Below are 11517 nucleotides of genomic sequence, written 5' to 3' on the forward strand. Positions count from 1 at the left end.
TTAGAGGCTAAGGTGAACAAGTTTTCTCCCTCCTCCTTATGACACCCTTTTAGATACCTGAAAACTGCTATCATGTCCCCTCTCAGTCTTCTCTTTTCCAAACTAAACAAACCCAATTCTTTCAGCCTTCCTTCATAGGTCATGTTCTCAAGACCTTTAATCATTCTTGTTGCTCTTCTCTGGACCCTCTCCAATTTCTCCACATCTTTCTTGAAATGCGGTGCCCAGAACTGGACACAATACTCCAGCTGAGGCCTAACCAGCGCAGAGTAGAGCGGAAGAATGACTTCTCGTGTCGTGCTCACAACACACCTGTTAATACATCCCAGAATCATGTTTGCCTTTTTTTGCAACAGCATCACACTGTTGACTCATATTTAGCTTGTGGTCCATTATAACCTCTAGATCCCTTTCTGCCGTACTCCTTCCTAGACAATCTCTTCCCATTCTGTATGCGTGAAACTGATTTTTCCTTCCTAAGTGAAGCACTTTGCATTTGTCTTCGTTAAACTTCATCCTGTTTACATAAGACCATTTCTCCAATTTGTCTAGATCATTTTGAATTATGACCCTGTCCTCCAAAGCAGTTGCAATCCCTCCTAGTTTGGTATCATCTGCAAACTTAATAAGCGTACTTTCTATGCCAATATCTAAGTCGTTAATGAAGATATTGAACAGAGCCAGTCCCAAAACAGACCCCTGCGGAACCCCACTTGTTATGCCTTTCCAGCAGAGATGACCTCTTAAGGTCCCTTCTAGTCCTAGAATCTATGATGTGTAAGTTCTATCACTGATCTTGCAAAGTACATTATAACATTAATATTCTCTCTAGAACATCAGGCCAGTGTGGTTAACATATACAAATATGTCCCCATCCCATATCACTCCATGCCAACATATGATACAAAAAGGTGAAAAGCAGATATATTCTTGTAAGGATTGAATGTTTTAAGACTTGTGGGCTCATTTCACATGATTTAACTACTCTTCCTTCTATTCTCCCCATTTTTATTTACAGGGATTCGGTAATGTGGGCTTGCATTCTATGAGATATCTTCATCGTTTTGGTGCTAAATGTGTTGGTGTTGGAGAGATTGATGGCAACATCTGGAATCCTGATGGGATTGACCCAAAAGAACTAGAAGATTACAAATTGGTATGAGACTTATGTATTGCTCCCTATGTAAACTCTGAAAATACTGGAGATGACTAGAGGCTGGTGTTAATCGTGCGGAATATTTGGAAGTTATGATCAGCAATTTATAATGTTCAGGATTGGCAACTGTGTTTTTTAGCATTCCGTTTTCACTAGCTTGAATGCAGACCAAATAGACTAAACTAATTGGTTTCATGGCTTTAATAGCCTGAGTGGTGCTGGTCTGTTCATTTCTCTACATTGCCCATCGCCACCCAGATAGGCACAGTTCGGACCTGAGTCTCTGCAAAAAGGCAAAGGATTACATCCAAACAAACTAACTTACCATGGTTTAGATAATTCTTAATGTGGGGGGGTCATGATCTCAAACTCCCGCTCCCCCCATGTTTGCTAAATAGCAGCAGCGTTCCAGCTAGATTGCAAAAGGTGGGAAGGAAAGGGTCCTGGTTTGGAACAGGATGAGAACTGCTCGCTTAGACTTACTAGTGTAGTACTATGAGCGAGCTTGCATTGCTGCTGCCTCTGTGCCATCTGTTGTATGGACAGATAAAAGTTTCTTGAGCAATTTCTATGCTCAAGAAAAGAGATGAAGTTCATTTTGAGGAAATTGAATATGGTCTTGTAAATTGTGGCTTTAATTTGCTAGCTTCCAAATATATCGGTCTGGCTGGGGCCTCTTCCAACTCTAGGCCTGGTGCCATGGTAAACCTGGTACTGCTTATATCCAGTATCTCTTCACCTGGCCCCACAGACAGGGTGCTGTGAGGAAGGCAGCCACTGCCCCCTCTCTGCAGCTAGCTGCTCTGGCCCTGAGCCTGCTGCCCTCTCTTCTAGCATCACAGCAGGCGCTGGTGGGCAGAGGTGTAATTGCAGCACCTCCCTGACCAAATCTGTTTTCTGTAGAGGGAAAAAAAAATATGCAGGGGACATGAATTCTGGGTGTGCACACTGGTGCAGAATTCCCCCCGGAGTACACTAGAGTCAAGAGATGTAGTGCTTAAGACAGAAAAGGCAATTTCATTTTAATATAAAATAGTAATTTGTGTACTGCAGCAGTAGTGATTATTTGTAGATGTTCTGATATACTTAAAATCTAGACTGATATTTTGAAAATATATGTAAGGATCTTCCATGGATGCTGCATGGGATTCACCTCTGTTTTTAGAGTGTATTTTTGAGCTTAGGGTGAGCATACCCTTAATCTTCATTCTTATCCCACAGATCTACTGTAAACAGATTGTAGAATCTAATCAATATAAATGTATTTCAGGCATTTAAATTAATTGACACACTGGCTGATCTTGAATTAATTTTACTGTGAACTGCATTAAGTTTCAACTTTTTATCCAACAGTCTTAGTGGGATGATCCTTGGCTGCCCATGTAAATAGGAATGGCAACCACATTTTATACTGACTTTTTGAACATGCTGTTCCTTATATCTGTTTTACTTACTGAGATGGATTAGTAGGTGTTTGAATTGACACCGTTTTTAATTCAAGATTGGGGAACAAGCAAGGAAGCAGACCTCTTTTTTTTTTTTTTTCTCACTCTTCTAGTATGGTAAACTTGCATTCTGTTTCTCTAAAGTGCAAGTACTTTAGAGAAACAGAGTATTGAAAATACTGAGTATTTTACTTGTCTCAAATAGAGTAAAGTGCTTATACAAACCTATTAGAACTGTACAGTCTCTGTTTAGAGATATTTAAGGTTTAATTGAAAATTTCATTGTATTTGGATTTTTTTTATGGCACTTGCTATAGTTGTAGGAAGGGAAGGAGAGCATTTGTGTTAGCTTTAAACACATAGTGCAGTAGACATGCTGTGCAAGGTGTTGTACAGACACATGCAAAGACGCATAAGTGAAGATTGTTGTGCAATAGTGATATTGAAAATAACCGATAGTCACGCTTCTCTTCCCGTCAAACAGCAACATGGGACGATTGTCGGCTTCCCCAAAGCACAACCGTATGATGGCAACATCTTGGAATTAGACTGTGACATTCTCATCCCTGCTGCCAGTGAGAAACAGTTGACTAAATCCAATGCTCACAAGATCAAAGCGAAAGTAAGAAGAAGAGTTAAACTAAATATTAAAACAGGAAACAGTATGGCAAATGCCTTTCTCCATATTTACTCCAGTTATTGGTGTGAATATAAATATATGCCTTTGTGTGTCAGTAATTATTGTGTCATGGTTCTTTCCCTAGATTATTGCTGAGGGTGCCAATGGACCTACAACCCCTGAGGCTGATAAAATCTTTTTGGAGCGGAATATCATGGTCATTCCTGTAAGATTATTTTGCCAACACTAATGGAAAGTAGACTGTCTGCAAATGCATTCTTTCTCCTGATCACAGGATCAACCTTAGCATTAATATTCTTTAAGAATAACTTAAGTGTTCAGAATAATTTTCCTATGAAAGCCATTCCTACAATGCCCTCCTTTCTGTGCCTCTCACCTTAAAAATGGGTGTTCTAACTTCACTCAAGACTTGTGAGGTAATTATCCTCAAATCCCAGATCTCTCATTACAACCATCTTCGCTTACTTAAATTCATCTATTGCATGGCGGTGACATTTTCAAAAGAAAAACAATTTACAATTATTCCTATCAAATAATGACACAAATCCCTAAAACCTTGGTTTTCCTTTCTGGGAATTGGCGCTTCGTTAACTGCCCAGTCCAGTGAGCGGAGTAGGGAGGGAGAGTCTAAATGCAGTGGCCAAATTTTTCATACTTGAATGTCTACCTTTTATTGAAGTCAGTGGAAGGATTTTTGAAAATCAGAGCTGCCTCTCTGGGTACCTAAAGTTAGACAGCCAAGTATGGAAAATTTTGGCCATTGTCCTCTGTGCTCTAGAAATAAACCTGAGCATGGGTGCTTTGGTAGAGCTTTGTGCTACAGATGAATCTGGAATGTATAGCCATAACTGAAGGTTGCATGCTGTACTGATTACTTGAAAGAAACCTTATCTAGGACAGTGAGATCCTTTTTGGGGAAGGGAAATGCTATCTCTAAAGAAAGTGATGTTGCTGCCAAGTGATTTATTTTAAATCTTGCTCATTTGGCTAGTCTGATGCATGCTTTTATTTTCTTGCCAAAAACTTACAGGTGGTGAGGGGGGGGGAAATAACAGTTAATCATGCATAATTGAATTTGAGGCTTTTTAAATTCATACATTTTTAAATTAATAAAACTTGTAATCCTGATAACTTCAGTGATCTCCTTAGGGGAATTAATGACTGAATTATTCTCTGTGCTGCCTGTTATGTTTAAACAGGATTTCCATGTTTTTGCATTTTAATTTGCCTTCTAAAAATACAACAGAGTAAGTTGTCTTATCATAGGTTTATCATTCAGAAAGCTTTCTATTAATGTTGTTTCTGTGCAGGATCTCTATTTAAATGCTGGTGGTGTAACTGTGTCTTACTTTGAGTGGCTGAAAAACCTGAACCACGTCAGCTATGGCCGCTTGACATTTAAATACGAAAGGGATTCGAACTACCACTTGCTGAGTAAGCATTACTTCTACTTTTATTAGCTCTTCAACAGATAAATTGAACTAGAAAGGAACTCAAACCAAGGTTACATTTAATATCTTCCTATGCCAAACATGGAAGAAATCAAATACAAAGATATTCTAAATTTAACTTCTCTTTAAATCTGCTCCTAGTGTATGCTGGACAGTGAGAGAGCTTACAAATGCACCTAGTGTGACTAGTAACTGATGAATTGGGTAATACTTGGGAAAACATTGTAGAAAACTATCAGTGTCTTCATGAAGTGATGCTTAGCTTTTGGTATTGTCAAAATGCCTTACAAATACTAATTCAAATCCCTTATCAAAGAAAATATTCACTTCTCTTCAGTGTAAAAACAAAATCCAAAAACCTTCAATGGTGTATTTGGCTAATCAACAAGTTACAGCTTGGACTACACCAGGGGGGACTGGGTGGATTCCTGCGCGCTTGGCCGGCACATGGGGCTCTCCACCCTTGCGACCCCTCTGCGTGTACTCCAGGAGGTGGGCGCTGCTTTGTCGCCCCCTGCTCTCAGCTTCCTGTGGCGGGCCCTGCGAGAGGGCGCTCCCCGCTCACCCCGGGCCCTCCGGACCTTTTTATCGGGCCCCTGTTCCGCGAGCCCCCCCCCGGCTCCCCCGCTCCAATAATCCAAGCCGGCTGCACGCTCTGCAGCCGGTCCGGTTTCGAACCGCGCCCAGGGACCACCTGTACACACTTGTGCTCCACACACTGCATCTCCTCACCCTCGCGTCCTGCCCCGACACCAAATGGCGGGACTATCTAATACCTGTGGAGGGTGAGGAGCCCCGGTGGGCCAGCCTTTATTCCACCTTAGTCCCAAGGCCCGCCGGGGACATTGGTTGGCGGCTCCTTCACGGAGCCGTGAGCACGGGTGTGTACCTGGCGCGGTTCACCCCTATTCCCGAGGCCTGCCCATTCTGCGGCGTCAGGGAGACCCTGGCACACGCTTACCTCGAGTGCGCCAGGTTGCAGCCCCTGTTCCGGCTCCTCCAGAACCTCTTGTTGAGGTTCTGGCTGCACTTTTCCCCACACCTGTACATTTATGCACACCCTATCCATGGCCCCACCAAGTCGCGAGACCTCCTCGTCAACCTCTTCCTGGCTATTGCCAAACTCACCATCTATAATACCAGGGAGAGGATGTTGGACGAGGGGGTGCTCTGCGACAGTGGGGCCTACTTCCATACCTCCCTAGTCTCACGTCTCCGGGCAGAGTTCCACTGGGCAGCGTCCGCTGGCTCCCTTGCCACCTTTGAGGAGCAGTGGGCGCTGTCTGGGGTTCTCTGCTCGGTGTCCCCATCCGGTTCCCTGATTTTGAACCTTTAACCGTCACCTCACTCCCAGTTTTTTCATTAGTTGTCCCAAGCAATTATTTGGTTCCTGGGTCCAGTGGTCCCTCCCGCTAGGCTGGGGGAGGGGCCTTTAGAAGTGGGCGGATGAGCCCGCCCACCTCCCGGTTAACCAATAAAAAAAACAAGTTACAGCTTTGAAGATCACTGCATTATGACACTGAGCAGTTATACAGCAAAGTAGGATTTCTGTGAAGTGCAATAATATAATTGATACGGCTATTCTTGAAACTTGGCTTGTGGCCCCCTTGGCTCCTGACTTGGAGGCCATTGTTTGGGCTTTCCATTTCCTGACCAGAATGCTGATCTTATGAAAAAAAAAAGCTTCGTGGAGTAAAAGAACTTTAAGACTTGTCACCAGGCTTAGATAACACTTCATCATAAAACGAAATACCAGTAACAAATGCCTTAGTTTTTCAGAACTTAATGGAGTTGACAAAATTTAGATAAGGAATCTTTTTTAAACATATTCTCTTCACATAGGGTAACCTGTCTGCTCTAGCATTGCTCAAGTAGTAGAGGGTCCTTCTTAGCATTTAGAACGGTGCCTTAAAATTGCATTTATCTGAAACATGTTATGCAGAGTTGGTTAGGAATCGCTACCAATATAAATGCAAAAACTTGCGTAAGAGACAGTGTCCTGTGTGCAGACATTTTAAATTCCTTTGGAACTTAGAAAGCTTTTAAAACATTTTAAGCTTTATTGTTAGTAAGTTCTGTCCTTCTTAAATTTGAGCTACAAAGGGGAAATGTTTGTTCACTTTACTCTCTGAAACTCAGTGCCTGAAGTTTCTACTTTAGTCTATAAATGACTGCCCTGAAGAGTATAGAGGACTGTGATGGTGACCTATCAGCTGGTTGAGTTTAGGCTGCAGCTCTACCACCACCATCTCTACTTCACCATCCCAGTCTTCCAAATTGTCTTGCAGCAAAGAGCGTATTTGGGACCTTGAGGTTTCTAATTTGACGCCTTTGTATATCAAAGCAGTCGGACTCAAACTTTGTTTCAGTTCTTTAAAAGGTTACCTAGCACAGCTCAGTTTATACTACTGGTTGAAGTAATGAGTGCTGAAACTCTTAAAAAATACTTTCACTGAAAAGTTATTCTATCGCTGCTGAAATTTAACTTGCCTTGTTTTCCTTCCCCTTCCAGTGTCTGTCCAAGAGAGCTTGGAAAGAAAGTTTGGGAAACATGGTGGTACTATTCCAGTTGTGCCTACAGCAGAATTCCAGGATAGAATATCAGTAAGTAGCTGCTGTGATGCTTTTAATCTTTGTTACTCCAGTTGCATTCTAGTATTATAATTGTAAATAAAATCCATTATTTTGCTGTTGGACATATGTTTTTGCCATAAGGCATTAGTGTGTGGTTAGTTACATGACCGAACAGAGTGCTCTGAAATGCCCAGTATTATGGCAAGCAGGCTAGCTATGTCCAATTGGTATCTTGCACCTGACTCCACAGAACATTTCTAGCTCTAAAGTTCTTCTAAAGCTGAAATTTAGTGTGTACATACAAGTCATTTGGTCTTGCATTGTTAATCAGATGGTTGCTTTGTAATACTAGTCCCTGTTTATAGTGCAATAACCTTTCTCCTTTTGCAGAGGTACAAAATCTAAGCCTCTTCTACGGTGACACTATATAAATAGATTGATTTACTGAACATGTTTCTGATGTGCCTACCTCTTATACTTCAGTGATACGTTACAAAAATGTTACTCAGAATTGATGCTGTTTATATGAAGTGATCACCAACTCCAGTATTCTGAATAACACTCTCCCTTTCTTATACATACATAACTATATGAAAAGTATATAGTTTACTTTTACTATAATTAAAGGATTTTTGAGGGGGGCAATGGACAAATAATGTGTTACTGTTTTGTATCATTTTGAAAGGAAGAGGAATTGCAAATAGGTACTTCAGAGGCAGAGAGTTTCTCAATAATGAGCTAAATACTCATGAAAGGTCACATGTTACACTGAGTCAGAAGCCTAGTATACTGATTTCGTAGCGTTTAAGGCCAGAAGGGACCATTGTGATGATGTGTTTTTGACCACCTTCACAACACAGATCATAGATCTTCAGACAATAACTGTTGCGTCAATATCATATATGCTGTATCTCAAACAGAAATTCTCTTAAAATGATATCCAGTCCTAATTTACCAGTCTTGTGGTTGCCCTAGGAATAGGATATTAAAAATTGAGGTTTGTGTTAGTCATCCCACTTCAGGATTTTTTAAGTATTCCTGTATTCGCCATAAGAAATGTACTGAGAAACAGGGACCAAATAGCTTGCTCGTACTTGCATAAGTACAGACCAACTCATTCAGTGATGCATGTCACTTTGGAATCTATACCACTGTAATGGAGCAACATTTTATCCTAGAAGTCTTTTGTAAAAAAGAATCTTCCTTATTCCAGAATATATCTTCATTGACTTTATAAATGTAAAAGTAATAAATTGTAGTTCTCTGAGAAACACTAAAGTCAGAGTGCCACTACTGGGCATTTTATTCACTGCGGGCTTGATATCTAGAGTCTATCTTCTCTTTTTATTGAACCTCTAAACATTTCACATACCATATTCTAGTAGTCTAGGGCTTACTGTCTGTATGATCACCCGCTGAATTAGCAATGTTCACATATTGGTCTCCTTTTACCAGGTATTAAAAAAAAATATTAAAAATTAGAAGAAATCTACAGTGAAAGCAGGCTGACTTAATTATCGGAACCCAGCATGTTAGTCTGATGTACTAAGAGAAAATCAATAATCCTGCATATTCATTCATGTCATATTGAACCCGGATTGCATTCATTCCCTTTCAGGGTGCATCTGAAAAAGACATTGTCCACTCTGGATTGGCCTACACCATGGAGCGTTCAGCCAGAGTAAGTATTGCATTAACATGTAGAGTTGTAGCAAGGGAACGTAAACATAACTGTCACAAAAGCAAACTAAATCAGCATGTAATGGTATCAGTGAACGACACTATTTCCTTGCACTTAAAAAAGAAGACCGCTATTGACAATAATGGTAGTCACTGCACATATGACACTCCTTTGAATAGATGTTTGTGTGGATACCTTTTAATTGGATGTTGTAGGCCATCCAGAAACTGAAAACAAAGTTAAAGTCAACTTGTGTGGATTTAGCAAGCATATTTTTTGGTAAAAAGTTTAGCCATTGGAGAGCCCCATCATTTATCTTTTTATGTTCTAGAAATCTGTTGGGGCAGAAATATTTTCAAAGCTATTCTTAATATTACCACATATATGTAGACCAGACTGTCCTCCAATGGAAAATACTGCAGAAGGGGGCATGAAGTCTACTGGATACTCCATGGCTTTTGTGAAGATTTTACATACATGGAGGGGATAGAGTCTGGGATGGTGAGAAGTGGCACCTTGGAAATCTAGGAAAGACTAAAACCTCGTGGATGCTGAGCTGTAATCTGAATACTAGGATCTCTCTGTACTGAGCCTTAGCCTCTCTCTGAAATTCCTTGAAAATAGTGTACATGGAAAGGCTTTTCAAGCAATCATAAATAACTTCTGCTTTCTTTCATTTCACTTCAGCAAATCATGCGCACTGCCATGAAGTACAACCTGGGTCTGGACCTGAGAACAGCTGCCTACGTCAATGCAATTGAGAAAGTCTTCAAGGTGTACAATGAGGCTGGTTTGACTTTTACATAAACGGGTCATTACCTATCCTCATTGATACCCTTACTCTTCCTGCCATTGTGTACCCTCTTTTTGAGAAGCTTATCACAAGTTTACATGTAACCACAAAAATTCCTCTTTCTTCTGACATTATAGTGGGTACTATTCTGAATTAGTTGCAGTCCAAACAAAATTTTTTTTTTCTATAATAAAGAAAAATCCATGGATTAGGTATTGAATACAAGTATGTATCTAAAGATAACCAGTTCATCTGCACTTGTGGGGGCCATTCTGGATATTTCACCTTTAAAATAAAAAGGTACACTTCCTGAATGGATCAGCAGTCATGTTACATGGGCAACCTATCAAATTTCAGATAACATACTGTACTAGATGAGCAGTTAGCTCATCCTATTACTTCATGCACTTTTGTTTAATGATGTAATTTTGGCTTTGGCACTTTCAGTAAGGCCTTGTATGATCAATGCTGTGGCCTTGTCAAAGGCAGAATGGGCCTCCTGCAGGGAGCAACTCTGATAGGACTCTCTAACTTCTACTTGTTGCAGAACGCCAGGCCTGAGTTTTTTTTAGGCAATGTTTTTCTCTTTTTATAAACTGTGCTTCTCCTATAGGACTGCCTTTAATCACTAATTGAACCTGAACTTGACTCGAGCATTATGAGATACATTAGAGGTGACAGGAGCTAGAATTTTTATAAGCTGAAACAGTATCATTGTGTACAGATATCTAGCAAACATATATCTGGTTATGTTTTAATCAAGTCACTCTACATAACCACTCAATTATAGGTTTTTTTTTAAAGATTATCTGAATTTGAGATGTATAATCATATATCTATGTAGTCCAGTGAACTCTAACTTTTTTTTAACGTTAATTCTTTTCAGTGATCTTATTTCCAGAGGCTTTTTTCTGAACATTTAGTTGCCTCAGTGAACAATTAGAAGTGGAGTCTAACCCTGAAACCGTTAGTACAAAGGAGCTAGACTGCTGCTGTAGACCTTATGCAATGTCTTAAGACACATTGACTTTCAATTTTTTTTTCTTTATTGGGAAAGCTTGCATATTCTGAACATACTCAATTGTAACAAAATGGACCTTGATATAGTATTAGATCAAACACAGCTTTTTGAGTTTTTATCAAGGCCTTTGTCCAGTGGAGTCCCATTGAAGTGCCAGATGTTATTTATGTAATGAAGAAGAATTTTTTAAAAAAAAACCCAAACCTAATCCCTCTGAGGAACTCATGCTTTTTCTAACTACTTTGTAACTGCAAGACATAACAGGGTGAGAAAAGCGGTTATTAAAAAGTTGACCTTTCCAAATCTACTATACTGGTGTATTACTGTTTTCCACAATCACTTTACATGGTAATAATTTTGTTGTGTAGCAGTTGCTAAACAGTGAAATCTCTGAAATGTCACACAGAATTTCACATTTATTCAACTCATCACTAGCGGTAAGACCCTAAGCCTTCTGATTCCCAGGACAAATAAAAAGATTTTTATACCTTCCCTCCTCTCCCAAACAAAATTACTTATTTACCCAACACAACTTCTGAAACTGGTAATCATCTCAGCCTTTTGCTTTCCATGTCTTTAAGTTCTGAGAAGAAATTAGCCGCCTTCTTTATAGAAGAATTATAAAGCAATAAACTACAACATGGTGAGGCACTTAGTGTCTTACCCCTTTGTGTGTGGTGAGGCCAAAGGCCGGAATAGAGTTATTTCAGCTGTCCAAGAAGTGCAGTAGTAGTAAAGTAATGCACATGCATTACA

At 40.1% G+C, this 11517-nt stretch overlaps 1 protein-coding gene across 2 annotated transcripts in view; it reads left to right on the forward strand.

The window, feature by feature from the left end:
* The window catches only part of GLUD1 (glutamate dehydrogenase 1), a 55885-nt gene extending 44817 nt beyond the window's left edge, over nucleotides 1-11068 (forward strand). For both annotated transcript variants that reach the window (XM_034776695.1, XM_034776696.1), the window contains exons 7-13: nucleotides 1019-1156; nucleotides 3086-3223; nucleotides 3366-3446; nucleotides 4552-4675; nucleotides 7205-7296; nucleotides 8885-8947; nucleotides 9635-11068. In XM_034776695.1, coding sequence (XP_034632586.1) covers nucleotides 1019-1156; nucleotides 3086-3223; nucleotides 3366-3446; nucleotides 4552-4675; nucleotides 7205-7296; nucleotides 8885-8947; nucleotides 9635-9754 — 756 coding nt within the window. In that variant the 3' untranslated portion in view covers nucleotides 9755-11068. The remainder of the gene's footprint in view (nucleotides 1-1018; nucleotides 1157-3085; nucleotides 3224-3365; nucleotides 3447-4551; nucleotides 4676-7204; nucleotides 7297-8884; nucleotides 8948-9634) is intronic.
* Nucleotides 11069-11517: the final 449 nt, after the last annotated feature.

Source organism: Trachemys scripta, chromosome 7, assembly GCF_013100865.1.
Source record: "Trachemys scripta elegans isolate TJP31775 chromosome 7, CAS_Tse_1.0, whole genome shotgun sequence".
Lineage (NCBI taxonomy): Eukaryota > Metazoa > Chordata > Testudines > Emydidae > Trachemys > Trachemys scripta.